Raw genomic sequence first — 19,645 nt, forward strand, 5'->3', positions numbered from 1 at the left:
AGGAGACGCATTTATATTTCCGTTCAATGAGGTTATGAGAGTTGTTATGATCTAGGTGTCCTGAGAACTTAATGGATTTTGTTAGAGCACATGGTGTGTAACAATTATCCCTGGATATAGTATGTAGACTGCTGGCATTTCATAGTATTATTAAGATGTGGTCATTCAACTTTCCATAGTATCTACGTATTATTGTTCTCTTTATTTGCCAGGTTTCTTGTCTTATATTCACATAACTATTCCAAGCTACCTAGTCTGATGAAGTTGAACTTCATTCTTCAAGTGTGATTTACTCAATGCAGCCTAAAATCATGATGAAAAAGAAGAGTATATCTGCAAGCAAAGCTTCCTTGGTCCTCTTTCTGTGCCAAATGATTTCTGCATTGGATGTACCTCTTGACTGTAAGTATTAACCTGCTAAGTAAGTGCAGAATAATGGAAGATTAGTTAAATAATTTCTGCATTGGAGGATGAAGATAACTCCAACATGGAACTGAACATGGAGTATCTCTTCAGTCAGGATATTATGATTATGAATAATTATACTAATTTATTGAATGTTTTCAAAAACTGTGTGCGTAAAATTACTTACATTGTTCACTTGAGAAGGGTTAACAGGATTCTCATGGGTACTCTCACTTCAATGTGCCTTGATTGAACTCTTTATTTGATGAAACAAAGAAAGGCAGAGAAGCCCAGTTAAATGTTAATTATTTGGGAAATTAAGATTTTATTTGCTGAAACCCCAGGGTAATTCCTAGTTGCTGTATGCAAACATCCTTATTTGCATAGAAGAGGTTTCCAGGAGCTGATATGAGATCTAGTAAAAGAATCAAATACCTGAAATTCAGACACTTGGAAGCATCTTACTTTTTGATCCAGAAGAGTAAGTTAGGCTCTTAGATTTCCTGAGCAGTGCCTGAAAACAGTTATGTAGCTAACTTTTAAGTAAAGTATGTGTGCTGAGCATGGAACTCTAGCATTAACCAGTGAGGAAACTTCTAGGAAAGGGGAAATACCAAGATTCAAAATTCTTGTCTAATATAAGACAGTGTTAGTGGGGAACCTTGAAGGTAGCACAGCCATGTTGAAAGCAATGGTCAATGGTCACTGCTGCATTTTGCAGCTCTGATAACTAATTTTATTAAATTATTCATGCTTCAGGTTGTTATTTTCTTCTTGAGATAAGCATGATCACATTTTCAGAATTCAGTGAACCGTGTTGCACCTCACAGTGACTCTTCATCTGTTAAACTAATTACCATACGAGAACATTAGGGCTGGTGTTAAATTGATGGATTAATAAATCAGTAAGTTTGCCTATGATTCTAATCTGCACGGCTTTCTTTACCCCTATGTTTTTCATAGTTTCCTACCTTCCATAAACTCATGTTTTAAATTTAATAATCATTGACATACATTGCAGCTGTTTTGTTTTTTTTTTTCCCCTGTGTGTATTTACAAGCTTCTCAAACCAATCGCCTGTATTTCTGTAGCAAGATCAATATATGTTAATAACATCAGACTTGTGTTGTGAATGCCTTTAGAGCAATAAACTGTGGCTTAAAGAGGGTATATAAAAATTTGATGACTGAATGTTTTAATTTTTCTTCGTAAATATTTTTGTAGGCTAGAAACACTGTTTTAAACCCATCTTGTAGTTCAGGAATAAATTCAAATCGTGCACCACTCTAATATCTATTGCATAGAGCAACACTTCAGATTAAATTAATGAGAAATGCATCAGTATAGAAAAATGTGTTATGTTAACTCTCGATTAACTTGCTCCCTCCTGCATAATGTTTAATAACTTCATTAGGTCTGATACTATCACATACTTTTTTTTAGCCAAAAATCATATTGACTGAAATTACATCCATAATGATGTTACTGTTTTCATAAATAATGGTTAGAATGGGCTCAGGGAGAGCACCACCAAGGCAGGACGTACGTTTTCTGTGTGTCTTCTCTACATACCCAGCACAGAGGCCTGGTGGTGAGAACATACTTGATCAGCTGAACCTTTAGGTTTCATGCCAGTTAGCAGTTCCTATGCTCATCAGTGTCTCAAGGTAGGTAAAGAATAACTGACAGTGCAGCTGACAGAAAGCAGTTTGACTTGCTCTAAAACAGTGATGAGAAGGAAATTGTGCAAAATATTTGAATTAAGCAATAAAGATGTGACAACTAAAATGACTTTTTTTTTTTTAGTTATTTTTCAAACCGAAAGGGATTGCATGTCTGTTGAGTAGAATTAGAAGCTTTCATCTTTGTAATTTTAGCCTGAAGCATTCGCTTTGTTCTTCCATATGGTCATATGGGTGGATTGATTTTGACTGTAGCATGAGGGCAGTGCCCTCCATTAATTCTGATTTGCTGTCTCCTCAGTATCAGTGTCCTTGCAAGGTGAAAATCATATACCACGGTTGCCCTTAAAAAGTCAATACTTCAGAAAAGTTTCTCATACTGTGAACTTTGAGATAATCTTAGTAATATCTGACTCAATAGAAATTGTGGCTGGAATTTCAGGCATCGCTGCATGGGCTACGGTGCTAAATATTTTAAATGTTTTCTTTTTAATGGTGACCAATGTACTTGTCAGAGATACTTACCTTCCCTCTCAAAAATGCTAATTTTCTTTTAACTAACAAGTGTTTCTCTTTAATCTCCATTTGTCCATTCAACTGCTGATTCTGATGGGGGAATAAAAGCAAAACTTCTAGAAGAATGTAAGTTCCTGTCCACAAAAACTAGGCTGTGTGCTGCTGAAAATTAATACTGATTGTGTTGCAAATTGAATTTGCAGTCCAAAAATGTGTGATTCTGACATTTTGTTGATTACTTGGTTTGCTGTAGCTAGATGCTTGGTGCATGCAGTGTTCAGAAAATAAACCAATTGAACAAATTAACTGTGTGATTTTTGATGGTGTGCTATCTGAACATTAAGATCTTTACTCAATATCAGCATGAGCTATGTTTTAGTACTACTTTCAGGAGTAAATATATTTGTTAAAAATACATTAATTGGAATATATATACTAATATACTATTGTACATATCAAAGCTGGAGATAATTTTATATCCTTAAAGAATAGTGGATACAGTTATTTCATTGTAACTCATCTTTTATGGGATTTCCTAAATCCACTCTAGTGTCATGGTTAATTTAGTAAATTTTACATGCAGTGCTTAGCACAGGAGTGAAGGCTTCAGGTCTTTGGTGTGCATCAGGTGGGATATTCTATATGTTGGGCAGTATTCATGTCATGTCCCTTTTCAGGGTGTGCCTGCTTTTCCCAAGTGACCATCTGAGGTGTACTGGCCCCAGGAACTGCTTCTGAGAGAGAAAAAGAATGTCTTCAAAATGCTTCACTGAGGAAATACACAAAAAGTTATCATCATTTAAAAATGTAGCCTTCTTCTTTTAAACACTCTCATCTATCCAGTGAGGAAAAGGAGCAAAACCCAGCTCCACATGTCCTGTTCTGTTCTGCTTAGCTGCTATATCTTGCTGTGATTCCATGATCTGATTTTTGTGGGTTTTTTTTTTTGCGGCTAGGGCTCTATAGGCAGCTACCTCTTACTGTGCAACAGAGTACTTGATGTGTAATGGTAGGGAAGACTTAAAATAAAAATCCCAGTTTTACAGTTTTAACTGGCTAAAGTGAAGCATGAGTATACAGCTACTGTAGCAATTGAAATATTTTGCTAAAGTGGCTAGAAATGACCAAAAAGTGTTAGCAAAGGGTATGGCTGGACAGACAGTTTACAGTATTTAGACAGGGATGTTCACAAGCATGTTATTAAACTGGTTCCTTTAGATGACACTAAACTATAAACAGATGAATAATGTTAAGGAAGACACCTTTCTCACTTTCTTAATATTATAAACAGGCTTGTTTTGACTCAAAAACGGACACAGATAATGGTAACAGATTATAAATTAAATAGGTAGGCACCAACTACTTTGTCAGGTGATTACATTCTGCTGTGTGCTACTCATTCTAGAGAACTTGATAAATCATAAACACTAAATGTTTGTTTTTCCTGGGGCAGTTCACAAGGTTAACTGTATTTCTGTTTGGGTTTGGGGGTTTTTGTTTGTTTGTTTGGGGTTATTTTTGGCTGGGGGTGGTGGTGGGTTTTTTTTTGGTGTGTGTTTTTTGGTGTGTATTTTTTGTTTGTTTGGTTGTTTTTTTAAGGAGAATCAGTATTAGCCTTTTCCTACATGTTCCCTCTATTAAAAATTAGTTACTACTTTTTTCATCTTTTGCAGAGTCTTTTATTTATAACACATATTTTACTCCTGAAAAGTAGCTTCTAAAAGCATGCTTTGTAGATTAATTCAGTATGTTGAGCACAATAAATGTGTGAAAAGTTTAAATCCATAGAGATTTGGAAGTATATGAAATGTTTAGAAATACAAAGCAATGTATTTTTTTCCTTCTGTGTGGTAAAAGACATTTTGTGTTTATATATGTCTCACAATTCTTCATTCAGGATATGCTGGGTTTAGAATTCAAGTGTCCTTTGTTTTTGTGAAAATCTGTTGAAAACTGATGTATAGAAATGATATTCCCTAAACCTTTTGGCAAAGATCTTCATCTGCTGTAAATCAGCATAGCTCAGTTGGAAGTTAGTACAGCTACGCTGAGTTACAAGAGTAGAGGGCTTCCGCTTCCTAATACATAGGATGCTTTAATCCCACTCTTCTGTCAATGATTTGGTTGCTTATTGAAATATTGAAATTCTACTTTCTCTGCTTGCGAAACTGTCTCACTGGTACTTTGAAAATATTGTTAAATTCCTCTCTGTTTCTTGTATTCCATACCAAAGTGTCGCAACCTCCTACGATAACTCAGCAGTCTCCAAAAGATTACATTGTTGACCCTCGAGAGAATATTGTAATACAGTGTGAAGCGAAAGGAAAGCCACCTCCTAGGTTAGTAGCATTTTATTTTGCTTTTGTTGGCCTAACAGCATAGGAAGACTAGGAGGAAGTAATGTAACTTTTGTATATTAACAAGTATATGCATATGTATGTGTTTGAACATGCATAAACATGCACTCCTATCTTTGTAATTTAAACAGCTCAGATAGTGGCATAAATTTGACTCTTTTCATACTTGAAATTTAAATTTTTCTATAGTCATCAAGCAACTGTATTATTCTTTTTTCTCCTCAAAGCTCTAAAAAAAAAAATAAAATACTGGATTATTACATAAGCAGACAGCTAAATGCCCATGGAAAGCACTAAGAGGTGTGCCATATAACAACTGGATCATATTCCAGAGTTAGGCAGTGTGTAAGAAGAGTGGACACTGAACAAATTGAGAATAACACTAATAAAAGAAAATCTAATGTTTTGTAAATAGTTCCATTTTAGGAGCCTCGTCTTGAAATACATAAACTTTTTGTCCAAAGTTATGTAATGTGTATCAATTTTAATGATTGGTAGCTTTGATTTAGCAAGTGTATTTAATAGGCGTAAGTTTTGGTTTGGCAGAAATGGTAACTGTGTGTATGGATCAGATTCCTCATCATCTTCCATTTTAAGGCCCTGTTTCAGTGTCTTCAAATATTTGAAAACTACTCATTTCAAGATACTGATTTCATGCACTGAAAAGAGTAGTAGCTATGATACATTCTGATATTAGTTGACTAGTTGACTACTCCTGATGTCAGAGTCTATAAAGAGAATTGTGCATCTTTTTGCTATGAGTATTATGCTACAACTTACTAGCAAGGTCAGTCTATAATTGTTTAGTCAGGCACAGACAGAGCTCATTAAATATAGTTCTTCTGAATAACCAGGGGCTTTTCTACATTATTTCTTTGGTTTTCTTTGAATCACGGTCATTATCGTGCTGGGCAGCAGAGTGGAAATGGATATTATCTATGATACTGTCACACTTTCTAGTGTTCTGTTACTGGCAAGAGTTACATAAAGCTGCTGTGTTTAGCAGCATTTTAATTTAGCAGGCACAATGCCAGTCTCAAGAGTCTGGGTGTTGACCTGAAGGATCAGATGATTATTGTGCGCTTTGGGACAACTGTACTGCTTCTGCAGGTGTTTCTCTTGAATGCCTTTTCATTTACCTGAGAGAACAAGAGCAGTGTCTGTGAGACTGACCTACCTGAGTCATGTGCCAGGGCTCGTGGCTGTACAACTTCATCTTCCCCCATCAAACCTTGTCTCTCTCTTTGTTCACCTACTACAGAGGAAGTGGCAGGATTTAAGTGCAGAATTTTCTAATGAGTTGTCATGGTTTAAGCATTTTATAAACTCATGCTTATTTTTGCTTCTTTAAAAGATATGACACCCAAATAATATATGTCAATAGTTACAATAATAACTATTGTAGTTATAACAATAATAACTAATAATAATTATTATAATAAGAGTTCTGATCCATCAGTCTTGATGACCTGCAAATGTGTCTTGGAATTTGAGCTGCTTCAAAGCTCTGAAATGGAAGATAAACTTTCTCAGCCCAGAGAGTTAAAACTGGGTAACTTCTTATTGGTGAAAGCAGTTGGCATAAAGGTTTATGGAGGTGCTGCTACCTGTAGCTTGAGAACCAAAGATTCTGACTTTCATGTTATCTCAAATTCAGGTGTTTGTACCACACTTGCCACTTCTCATTTGGAGCTATATGACAGTTCTCTCTGTCCTTCAGGGTTCTTGGTAGCAGAGGATTACAGAAACCCCATGTTCCACAGCTTCACCTGCAAGGTCATAAGGAGCAGGTTGACCATTGGTTCACTATCATGGTATTCCTCCCCAAAACACTGCAGTATGTTGCAGTGCTGCTGGTCAGGTCCAGTTCTTCTGCTCATCCCTGCCACAAGGTGCAAATAGCATGTCCAGTGCTGCCCTCCTACTGCAGAAATAAAATCATAGTTGTCAGTGCACAGTTTGAGTCACTTGTAAGGTACTGGAAAATATCTTATTCTAAGTTTCTACTTTTAGGAAGCATTCTAACCTGTAGGTGTATATAGCATTTGTGTTTAAGATTACAAAGATGAACTGTAACAAGTAAGAAAACTGCTGTGCATAGCATTTGAACCTGTCAGTGTTCAGCACTTCACAGCACTTCACATTAACAAAGCGTAGGTAAGTAGCTGGTGTTTATAGCAGTCTAAGCTGCAGACTGCTTTTTAAATATTTTTTTAATGAGTTCTAATAGTCATAATTTTTAGTGACTACTTTTCAAAGCATCTCTTGGTTTGAGTAACACCAGTATAAATTTACTAGGGTAATTATGGGCTATCAGACTGCTAAATTTAATTTAAAGAATCACGGTTGCTTGTGTTAGAGGAGTGAAATCAAACTTACCACAGTCTTTAATTCACTTGCATAACTTTAAAATGTCCAAACCAATTAAAGAAATGGTCTCCTGCTGGGGCCTAAGATGACACATTTCAGCCCAGAGCAAGTTTTTAGAGGCAGGTTTATAAACCCTTTCAACAATAGGTTTTATAATGGAAATGCTAATGCAGCTTTAGCAATATCAGTTCGTGCAGATGTTACTGTATCATCTTTAGTAGAAAGAAAATCAGTTCTTTTCCATATACAATTAATTTCAGAATCTTTTTAATGTTTTTTTTTTAATATTGCCTTTGAAATGGCTCCTGTTAACAAGTTCAGCCAAGCCTTTTATCTCAAAGCATTGCCAGATTTCTGATATTAAAAAGTGCTCTATTACTTTATTAGTTAATTTAGTTTGGGAGCAGGTCTTGCTTATCTGCTAAAGAAAAAATACCGTGTATTACTGAAAATTACTTTTTTCTTCTTTCTGTCCGTACAATCTGGAAAAGGAAACTGAAGAAGAAAATTTCTTTTTGTTTTTAATATTTTAGCTTCTCCTGGACACGCAATGGAACTCATTTTGATATAGATAAAGATGCACAGGTAACAATGAAACCAAATTCAGGGACCCTTGTCATAAATATTATGAATGGTGGGAAGGCAGAAGCATATGAAGGAGTATACCAGTGTACAGCAAGGAATGAACGAGGAGCAGCCATTTCCAACAATATTGTAATAAGGCCCTCTAGTAAGTGAAACTTTTATGTTCATAAAATGTGAAACACTTTGGATTCCTCATTTTCCTTTTTTTTTTTTTTGCCTGTTTTTTCCTCTGTGTTAAAAGTTTAATCATCAACATGTTAGTATTGTATAGTTTGTGATATTCAGATTTAATAAGGTATTGCATGTTCTCTTCAGTATTCCTTAGAAAATTTCATAACCAAAATGCTTTCCTGATTTTTTTTTTGTATGTCTGGAATACTTACCATATCTAAAGTTGGGTTATGTATACGATTCTACAATTAGAATAAAAAGTATAAATCCTTAATGCAGGTAACTAGGGAGGACAATTTGTATTCTCTTTCTGTTGAATTTGTTCCACAGTTTTAATAATAGCTTTAATGCAGAACAGATTGGGACCAAAAGGAAGATAAAGCTAAAAAAATGTGATTAATGGTAGACTGTTTCTACAGCTTTTTATCTCAGATCAGTTTTTCAAGCTTCTCGGCTTAAAATGTGCTGTTCTCACATGTTCAATAAAAATGTGTGTATAATACTGTTTCATGAAGGTTATCTTTTTTTATTTCTAATTTAGTGCATTGCTTTTTTTTTTCTCCCCCCCATTATTGTAGTTAAAACTAATACTATTACAGAATCTTTATAGGGTAGCCAAAATAATTTTAATCCATTGATAATACTTTCAGGAAATCATTGCTGTACAACTTGTTTTAAAGAAACCCTGCTTTTCTTCCAAGAAAAAAACAAAAACCAGCAAAAATTAAATCTTCAGTAAGCATGATCAGACTCAACATTCTGATGCATGAATTTCCTCTGGTTTTCTGGAATATTAGGTACATTTTTTCCTTAGATTCTGGAATTTTTATCAATCCCTAGTTTTTATGTGTGTTAAAATGACTTTCTGTAGGATCCCCTTTGTGGACGAAAGAGAAACTAGAACCAAATCAGGTTCGAGAAGGTGATTCACTAGTACTGCACTGCAGACCTCCTGTTGGCTTACCACCACCTATAATATTTTGGATGGACAATGGTGAGTTTGGTTTTTATGCAAAATTAGTTCACTTTTTGCAGTTTTTCTACACAGTTTATCATTGCATACCAGGACCACTGATGATGGGTCTTGCCTCTAGGTTAAAATTCAGAGAATTTTCATTTCTGTAGAAACAAAGGAATAAGCAGACAGGCAGTCCAAAAGCATGAAGCCAAAAGCAGCTAGAGTTCTTAATGTAAGCTGTAGATTAACCTGCTGGAGAAGAATGGGAAGACAAGGGAGCTTGAGAGGAAACTTGGAAGGGTCTGTATTTACAAACCCACAAACAGTGTAATCGAGCAAATGAGGAGTCTGCAGATCATAATGATGGAATGTGTATTATAATTGAGATAAGCATGTTCTTGTTTTCCCTTAGCTTTCCAAAGGCTGCCTCAAAGTGAGAGAGTTTCCCAAGGTCTAAATGGAGACCTTTATTTTTCTAATGTACAACCAGAAGACACCCGGGAGGACTATATCTGCTATGCAAGATTTAATCATACACAAACTATACAGCAGAAACAACCCATTTCTGTAAAAGTCTTTTCAAGTAGGTATTGCATTACCTAATTACATGATATTTATCCAGAATCGTCAAGTTATTTGCCAAATTGAAGTAATGTTATGCTAGGGAATTTTGTCATTTTAACTCTGAATAAGAAATTACGTTACTGTATAATCGTAAAAAGTAATCTCCAGTTTTCCTGACATATAATTCGTTTTAAAAGCTGTAATTTTTTTTTCCCTTTATAAGGCTTTGTCTTTTAAAACAATGTTTTGTAAGATTTGAATTTTTGAAACAATACAGTATAAGGAAAATAACAATTTTCAGATGGTTTTCATATCCAAGAATATCAAGTTACTATGATTACTGTAACTATTGAAACAAATTAATCAATCATTTGATTAACTCACCGTGGCCATATCATCACCTTTTGATTCCCAGTACTTTGATTTATCCCTCCTGTATGCATTCTTCACGATATTTTGTTTATTTCAGTGGATTCATTGAATGACACTATAGCTGCTAATTTGAGTGACACTGATATTTATGGTGGTGAGTTACACTGGTCCCCACTGATACTCCTTGTTTCACAGTAGCATTTAGTTAATTAACTTCACCTCCGTGGCTACTTAACCTTTTGCTCCTTTTTGTGTTTCTAATAAAGGTATCTATTAGTGCTGGTGATAATACGTACTTTAGAAAGGGACTGCACAGTATGATCCATACAAGTATTTAATGTTTCAATGTTATTTTAATGTATGGCTCATAAAAAATATAAACTGTTGCAAAAAATGAGTCCTTTCCCACTGGGGCAGTTTTTAAAAATTGCCTATTTGATTTCTTCTGTACTGTGCTGCTTCTTTGTCCTCCAATTTACATAGTAAATGTGTTCATTATCACTAGGACTATTCAATATCACATGCTGCATAATAATAATAATAACAACAACTAAGCATTTAACAGATGCAGTTCACATTTAACAGCTGATTGAATGTACCATTCACTTTTAACATGTTTCATGAGTGTAAAACTGGAATTAATTAAAATCTAAACACTTTAATACTCTCTGCATAAATAACTTCTTAGGGAAAAGATGAGTTTTGTTTGTCTGATGTTTAAGCTGATTTTTACATTAATCTCTGTTGAGTGGTCTTTTGTATATTGTGAATTAAACCCTTCCAAACAGGTGTATGTATGTTTAATGAGGCTGACTTTGGAGCAACACTGATACTGTAACACTTGAGGTTCTAGCCTCTCCACTTGATATTATGTGAGATAGGTAGAAATACATGATATTTGTTCTATTTTTGTCTTTTTCCTTGTCAAATGAGGCTTTGTGCATATTAAATCATAACTCAGGGGCACAGAATGTTTTAATTCTCTGCATAAAAACAAGATGTCATTTGGGAGCAAACAAGAGCTATGTACCTGAACACAGAACGATACATTAGCTACAGTTAGTGAGGAAAACACCATTCAGTTGTCTCACAACTCAGAAATACCAGAAGTAATTCTTCTGAATTTTTGTAGACATGCAAAATGAGTCAGCGGTTCTTGGCAGTGCTGAAACTGGGTGGATTAGTTACTGCCTGTGACTATCAACTGTGATCTTGACTCTAGACCACCCTTTTCTCCCATCTTTAAGTTGTTTGTATTCTGGTTTTTAAGAAATTCATAGCACGTATGGCATTAAAGTTGTATTTATGTTAATCTGGCAGTAAATCTTGTACCCTAATAAACAAGAGTTTATGTTTCTGATCACATTTTTTAAAGAATGCATTAATTTACTGTAAAGATTCAGACTGCTACTGCAGTTTAGAGCGATTTAATCCTATAGTTTAAAATAGATATAAAAGAACACTAGGATATTTACAGAAAGCACTCTATTACTATAGATAGCACTCTTATTGTGACTTCCATGTAGGCACATGAAATACCATAATATTTCAAAAGCCAACAGAGTATGATGTCAGAAATGGGTCTTATATTTATAGCTGTCTGTTTACTGTGGTTATTTCTTGTGGGCTAATCAATGGTTCTTTATTACCAGTCTGAGGAACAGCTTGAAGTTAATATATGGCAGGAGGAGAATACAAGGCTTGACTTCTGAAAAGGCACTTCACATTGCCTAGAAAATATTGAACAAAGCATATTACAAAGTCAACTGTAGCTTTTATCAGCTTGGTTTCTATTTCAGAATACAATAACTTTGCTTTATTTGTGTTTCAATGAAAGCCCAGAAATTTTTGGTAACTTTCAGTCTTGCACTGTCACTTCCGTCAGTGACCTCTTATTTTCCATATTATTTCTGCTGAAGTGAATGGAGGCTGCTTAGGATTAAGGCTGCATAGTTGCCTAGGAAAAACCTATGTATCAATTGCTTCAATCTTTAATAACATTTTTTGTGTGTAAGTTGAAAATTGTAGCATTTAACAGGCTGAGATATGTCTGTCAAAAAACTAATTTGTCAAGCTGTGTAGTTGTGTAACACAATGATTTTTAATTAAATGGCCAATGTGGAACAAAACCTCTGTCCACAGTGTGAGAATGGATGTATGTACTTGATCAGTGTTAAAATTATATTTAGAAAAGAATTGTTTTATTTTTTCTTGTTTCAGCGAGGCCAGTTACAGAGAGGCAGCCGGTTCTGTTAACACCAACAGGTAGCACAAGTACCAAAGTGGAACTCAGAGGAAATGTGCTTCTGTTGGAGTGCATTGCAGCTGGATTGTGAGTTACCTTTTAGGCAATGTTTTTCTAAATAAAAATACAGAAACAGTGGGAAACATTTCAGAGATGTTTAAAAAGTTACTATTGTATAAGCTTACATATTTCAAAGAAGCAGAATTGTAAAATGGAAAGAGCTCTTTAAAGGGTGTCCACCACTTACTTGGGCATGAGCAGATTTTAGAACTGACTATGGACATAAGTATGGCCTCTGCCTTCTCTTATCCCCAGGATATGGGGTTTCAGGTTGTACCACTGTTTTTTCTAAAGGACACAAGGATGCTGGAGAGGGACCCTTCATGAGGGATTGCAGTGATAAGACAAGGGGGAATGGGTTCAAACTTAAACAGGGGAGTTTAGGTTAGATATAAGGAAGAAATTCTTTCCTGTGAGGGTGGTGAGGCACTGGAATGGGTTGCCCAAAGAAGTGATAAATGCTTCATCCCTGGGAGTGTTCACGGCCAGGCTGGACGGAGTCTTGGGTGACATGGTTTAGTGTGAGGTGTCCCTGCCCATGGCAGGGGGTTGGAACTAGATGATCTTAAGGTCCTTTCCTAACCCTAACTATTCTTTGATTGTGTGAAATGCCATGGGGTAAACTTGGACACAGATCTGCAGAATTGCACTCAGGAATAAAACCTCTGGGGTGGTTTTTCCTATATTTACAATTCTTAGGTTCTCAGATTATATAAAAATTGATAAGAGTCTGCTAGTCTTATGCTAATAATTACAGAGTAGATCAGCTAGATAGGAGCTGTTAGAACATACCTTTAGTTTGTTACATCCAGTTTCTCATTGTAATTGAGTTTAATTGGTACTTATTTTTTCAATGTAATTCAAGTTTGCTTCTGCTCATTATTGTGCAGGTAGAAAATTACTAAAGACCAATTTAACTTTATGAATTAATTAAGTTTCATTGTCAGGAAGAAACCTGAGAATAGATTGGGTCTTGCAGAAGTAGGAACCCAATAGATTGGGTCTTGCAGAAGTAGAAGTTTAAACACTGTAAACATGTTTACAATGCACAGAAGCATATAATGCAGAGTGCTTTGAGGTAGCCAATAATCATAAATGATGCAGCACAGCATCATGCACATGTTCACTTGCCTAAGCTCCATAGGGCACGCTCATGCACAGCTTGGCATAGCTTTATACAAGCATCAGTGCAGTGTTTCTGTGACAGCTGTGGTCTGCTCAGGTGTCTGCATGAGCACCACTGGCAAAACTACACCTAGGAGTGGGAGCAGCAGCATCAGGTCAGGTAATCTTCCTCTGCAGTATAGTTGCATGCTTTTTGACAACTCTGAAATACAAGTATTCAGTGATCCAAACTCCAATAAAATGGCTGAATAAAAACGGGGGAGAGTATTATACATTATATGTCTTTGTGCCTTTAGCTGTCATGTAGTTTTCTGAAAAAAACAATTCAATGAGGGAAGGTTACATAGTTGTCCACACAAGGCCAGGTTCAGATTTTGTTTAAAACAACTGTGCCTAATTACTGATACCATAATTAGAAGTCAATTTTGCTAGGTGTCTCTGCTACAAAGTAACTGATACTAGACTACTAAGGGAATATTTGTCTTGATTCATTACTATTTGAGATAAGATATTCTACTCAGTAAGCAACACCTTGTAATTTCTTGTCATTTTGGAAATATATCCGTGTATTTGGCTGACTTCCAAGTTCAGTGGACAACATGAGGCATAGCCAAGATTTAGGCATGGTTCATTGACAAGAAGCTATACTTGACTCTGCGCTGACCTTTTATTCCTGATTCCTTGTAGGAAATATTTCTATCTCCTTACAGCTCTGCTGTAAAACTTATGACAATCATGAAGCATTAGGAAATTGCTCACACAAAGGACAATTATAAACTTGTCATTATCTAGAGGCTATCTTTTAAAGCACCATGAGCATCGATTTAATAGTATAAGTGCAGAAAGATTTGAAATACACTTCATTTATTAACCATCAGGGTTTTTAGACTGATCAGCACACAAATGTATTCAATAATTATGAAGCCTATGAACAGATGGCCATTGACAATGTTAGTGACACTTGTCATTTCCTAGAGACAAATGCTGGCACATTTTGCACATTTGCTGGACATGTCCCAGAATCTGGGTAAAGGCTCTTAAAATAGTTATTTGTAAAGCATATGTTCAAAACATTAATGAATTGAACTCACATGTTCCATTTCTCAAGCTCCTAAATTTACTCTGTGCGTTTGCTTCTCCAGACCCACACCAGTAATCCGCTGGATTAAAGAGGGTGGGGAGCTGCCAGCCAACAGAACCTTTTTTGAAAACTTTAAGAAAACTCTCAAGATTACTGATGTTTCAGAAGCTGACTCTGGAAACTACAAATGTATAGCAAGAAATACATTAGGTTCTGCTCATCATGTCATTTCAGTAACTGTGAAAGGTAATACTGAATTAATCCTTAATGTAGTACTTTCAGTGTCCAGAATGTGAGATTGAATTAAGCTTTCTAAGATAAAATATAATTGAAAGGAAGAATGATAATGGAAAAAAAAGCCCAAACCCTGAGGAAATCATCATTAAACCAACTGAATTCTAGCACTGGAAGGACATTACAATGTTTAATATCTTTTTCTTTTTTTTTAATATGTCATTTCACAAAGCATCAGGCTAAACTGAGATTGTACAGTGACAGTAGTAAAATCATTTTAATTTATACCAGTGCTACATTTATTTTTGATCCTTTGATTATCTGTTATTAGACTGCTTCTTTCTTCTGTTTTATATCTTCCCCCATCTTACTTCTTCATCTCCTTATTTTATCTATCTTTTCTGCTCTCCATTCATATAGCCCAGATTCTTTCTCTTCTTATTTACTATTATCTTATTATTTTATATTTTTCTTCCTTTTCCTCTCCTGTTTGACATTTCCAATTTTCTATCTTAATCATTTTTTGACCATGTTGATGTCGTACTAGTACTAAAACATAGTATGGTTGTCCAAATAGGATTTGTAAGTATGTTTTGAATGCCGTGAAAAAAAAGATTGGAATGACAGCTAATTAGTCATTGAAATAATCAGCTGTAGTGCTTATTTTGCATGCTAAATAGCCATTTATTTTGTTGTAGATCAGCATCATTTGATGATCACATTCAACCTCCTTTTAAGAGCAGAAGTTTAATTTTCTGTTTGCATCTGTCCATCAATCCAAAATCTGAAATTTAATTGCAAGATGTGATAACATATGCTATTTGTGGTTATTTATTGCAAAATAGATGGAGACATAGTATCTTTTGATAAGGACAGTGTTCCATTCATTGTGATCCTTGTATGTTTTCAGCTGTCTCAGGTAAACATCTGACCCCACTGCAATCACCCATTGAATTCAGCGAGACCGAGTATCTTACCATTTCTAAATTTCACTTTTGGCATGTAATAAAACCTGAATTAATTTTTAACAGCTTAACTTCTGTGAGCATGGATATCTCTGAAATTAATCAAAAGACCACTCTAGTCTCTGCAGATGCCGTACTCAGATAAATTCTGCTTTCTGTAAGAAAGGCAAATTAGATTCAAAGCAGGCAGCCCTAAATGAAACAAAGAACATCTTGTTGATTATCTCAGAATTTTAATGGAGTGGGTAGCCGGTGGCTCAGTTTAGCCAAAGTACAATCTACTAGTTAATCATTGAGTAACCCATATGTATATACATATTAAAAAAGGAATTAACAGTTTAACTGCAAGTCTATTTCTATACTTGCATTGTTTGAATTACCTTTAGTTACCATGACTGTGCCTTGTGATTTTCTGTATATAATTTTGAAAAATAATTGCTATGTTTCTCTTCCTAACCCCAGCTGCCCCATACTGGATAACAGCACCCCGAAACTTAGTCTTGTCTCCTGGAGAAGATGGGACATTGATCTGCAGAGCTAATGGCAACCCCAAGCCTAGTATAAGCTGGTTGGCAAATGGCGTTCCCATAGCAAGTAAGATCCTTAATTGCTTTACAGGAGAATGAGTCAGAGAATATGAGGAATATCAGGGTGTTTTTTTCAAATATAAATGAAGACTGTGTATTTGAGTAGTTTCTTGCCTGACAGGTAATGCTAAATTATAAATGAGGTGATAAAAATACTGTGGTTCGTAAAAGTGGAACAACAAAATGTGCTTCTAATGTGCTTGAGCACACGAAAATCTGTGACTGTACTCCTGGTTATTCTGTCTAGTGTTCAGCTGGTAGTATCCTTGTGGAGATGGGGCCATACTAACATAGCACTGCTATGCCTCTTTTACAGGGCTATTGCTGGGATGTAAGTTTTACCACTGTGTTGCCATGGCAGTCATGTTTGTTAGATCTGTCCTTTGCTGCCCCCCTGCAACACTAACTTTGCCTAGGAATCGTAAAGGTAGCATAAAAAGTTAAGTTTTCATATCTGTGGATGCACAGAGCACTTCTGCAGGATTTGCAGCTTGGAGTGTATTTGAGACTTTCAGGCTTCAGCACTAAAAAGCAGCAGCAGGAGAAAGGAATGAATGTGTCAGCAAGTGCTTGGCAAACAGCTTGTGCCAAGTAGGTGTCAAAGAAAAGGAACCCCTGTGGCAGTGAAACAGCTGTTTCTGTGTGCATGGGTAAGAAAAGAAACCCTGAATTGCTGGTTGAGTCACGTAATTGCTGCAGTGTTATGACTGGCAATGCTGTAGGACAGACACAGGATAACCGCGCATATAGCACAACTTTACTTGAGAAAAACTTGCTGGAGGACACTACAGTGTCTGGTCAGTTGTTTTTGCAGTCTACATATCCTGTACCATAAAATCACACTTGGTTCTTCTACCTTTATCCTTCCTCTTTCAAAATGATAATATAAAAAGAGACAATGTGCCCTATTGACTCATGAGAGATAATGTGCTCTAAAATACTGGTCAGTGCTGACCTATTGAAAGTATGACAGTGTAACTTTAAGGAGTTTCAGCAGATATTTAAGTTTGTTGATGAAGTCAACATCACAGAATTTGGGACATGGAGAAAAATTCTGTACAGTGAGAATCTAGGAGAAAGCAACAGGTAATCGAGAATCCTCATTAGATATATTCAAAGTATTTGGGATACAAGAGAGGTTAAAATTAACTGGAAAGAAAAATATTCAACTTTGGGAAGAAAAAAAGGATATATCAGGAAATGGATAGAAATACTCAGCAAGGAACCTGTTTCAGGAATCCTAATTAAATGTAAATTGAGATCTTTGGTTAAATTACTTAAATAAATTCCATAAGCTGACATTAACCACCTCATAAACAGTTGTATTGCAGGAAAATATCAATTTTATTTTGTTCTATAAACATTGTATGTAAATATATACAATGCCTGCCTTATAATTGAAGCTTGGTACATGTCATGCTCTTTCCTGTCTGGCTTTTTGGTGGTCTCAACTTCCTTACTATTTTCTACATACTTACCTTTTGCTTTTTTGGTTTGTTTTGAGGAGACTTTTGTTCTGCTGTCCTGATAGTATAACTTCTTTTCAGGCTTCCTGACTAGTAAAGTCATTTTCACCTAGACATAAGATTCACCTTTGCCTCACACTGCTGCCTTGTCAAAGCTGTAGGACATGCTATTCAAATGACAGACTGGTACATTTTCCATAAAAGCAATGATGTGTTCTGCATTCTTGCAGGATAGCAGTAAAACATTAAGGAATAGAAAGTTTTCAGAAGCAGCTGCTGGATGCCACCAAATTTCCTGCATACAAGGGCTGCATATGTTGGTTGGTCTTCCATGAGGAATCAGCTCAGAGTCTTATTGAAAGGAGCTCAGTAAAAATTAAGTGACTTTAATTAAATTACTCACTCGACCTCAGTAGAGGAAAAAAAATAAAACCAAGAAATAAGTAAATACCTCAGCCTTATGTTAAAGGCCACTTTCACTGCTGAAGGAAGATGAAGTTTTATCACCTTCAGTATTTAACTGCAAGTTGATTGAATTGGTTCCAGTACAAAGAATCTGTCAGGGCATCTAAGAAAGAAGTATTACGATCGCAGAAAGTGCAGTTCATAAGATTCTTGTGATGTTGTATTATTCTGAGTTATCAAAAGCTGGTCTGGAAACTACCAAGTACAGTGTGCCTTTTTGTTCACTTGTTACCAAATTATAGAATTGAGGCCCTCTTCTTCCAGCTGAATGATTAGTAAATTACCGTAAAAGGAAACTAAAGCAGTTGTTTCAGCTTCAGGGCAGTGCTGCTAGAACTACACCCATGGAAGGATTTCAGAGAAAGAGAGCTACATTTGAATTTCAAAGCCCTGCTGTCATCATATATCCCGCAGTGTGCCTCCTGTGGCCCAGTAATCTGTTTGCAATACTTTAATTTTCTGTTGGAAAGCACAACTGGGAGATGCTTAATTCTTCCAGTTTTGTTTTTCCATAATAGTGTCAGACAGGGAAGGGGGAATGTTGAACCATTTGTCCATATCTCAGTCAAAGGGTGAGGCTTAAATACCAATAGGGAAAAGGGAAAAAATAAAGAAAAATGTGTATCTTAAGCACCTATAAAAAAAATTCTTTTTGTTCCAGATTAATCAGAGTAAAAAGATATTTCTGAAGGAAGATTTTGGGTTTCTTTGAAGTATTTTAATTAATCTTTTTCAACAATAATGCTTGTAAGAAAAACTCCAGCGTGTCTGAAAACTGTTTCGGACACGGTGGAGTGGTAAGGGCCTAACCTGCTAGTATTTACTCACAGGAGTAATTTGAACTCAGATGCACAGTCCCGTTGAGGTCAATTAGAATTACTTTGGCAAGTAACAACTGAAAGTTCAGGCCATGTCTCTGTCTTGCCTTGTGCTTCAATTAACACTCAAGATCTGCATTATTTATACCACTGCCTAAACTATTGTGTTATACTGCTTAGATATTCAGCATGGTTTTACAAAGGGAAACCATGCATAAAGTATCTCAACTTTTAAGAACCTAACAACCCAGATTAATTGGGAAGGGGAAGCACTTTTCATAATTGGGCCTCAGAAAGGCATTGCAAATACTGCACAAAAGACAAATTTGTTGGTTCAGTGATTCATAGTTCATGATGAGCTATTAAATATTAAATACACAGATTTATACAAAGTAGTGCACTGAAAGGCACTATTTAACTTCTTTCAGAATGTTCTTTACTTGTTTATACCACATTTCACATTGAATCTTAGGTTTTAGTTAGTCTCCATTAGTAATCACATTGAATTTAAGGAGAAACATTAGCCGTTAGATTTCCTTCTTGAAAAGCCTTGATAATCCCTGGCTCAGAGATTTGTCATCCATCATGTTCTCTGTGAGTACACACACAAGTACACCAT

At 35.7% G+C, this 19,645-nt stretch overlaps 1 protein-coding gene across 32 annotated transcripts in view; it reads left to right on the forward strand.

Annotated features, from left to right (window-relative positions):
• Nucleotides 1–217: 217 nt before the first annotated feature.
• NRCAM (neuronal cell adhesion molecule) overlaps nt 218–19,645 on the forward strand; it is a 68,928-nt gene continuing 49,500 nt past the window's right edge. For 18 of the 32 annotated variants that reach the window (XM_061467755.1, XM_061467750.1, XM_061467751.1 and 15 more), the window contains exons 1-10: nt 218–402; nt 2,712–2,729; nt 4,837–4,942; nt 7,864–8,060; nt 8,958–9,080; nt 9,457–9,627; nt 10,078–10,134; nt 12,201–12,312; nt 14,553–14,737; nt 16,153–16,284. In XM_061467755.1, coding sequence (XP_061323739.1) covers nt 297–402; nt 2,712–2,729; nt 4,837–4,942; nt 7,864–8,060; nt 8,958–9,080; nt 9,457–9,627; nt 10,078–10,134; nt 12,201–12,312; nt 14,553–14,737; nt 16,153–16,284 — 1,207 coding nt within the window. In that variant the 5' untranslated portion in view covers nt 218–296. The remainder of the gene's footprint in view (nt 403–2,711; nt 2,730–4,836; nt 4,943–7,863; nt 8,061–8,957; nt 9,081–9,456; nt 9,628–10,077; nt 10,135–12,200; nt 12,313–14,552; nt 14,738–16,152; nt 16,285–19,645) is intronic. The other 14 variants (XM_061467766.1, XM_061467759.1, XM_061467765.1 and 11 more) reach the window with 3 other exon arrangements.

The sequence above is a fragment of the Pezoporus flaviventris genome, unplaced genomic scaffold (assembly GCF_033815535.1).
Source record: "Pezoporus flaviventris isolate CSIRO_AGI_PZ_B2104156 unplaced genomic scaffold, CSIRO_AGI_Pfla_v1 ptg000045l, whole genome shotgun sequence".
In the NCBI taxonomy this organism is placed as follows: Eukaryota; Metazoa; Chordata; class Aves; order Psittaciformes; family Psittacidae; genus Pezoporus; species Pezoporus flaviventris.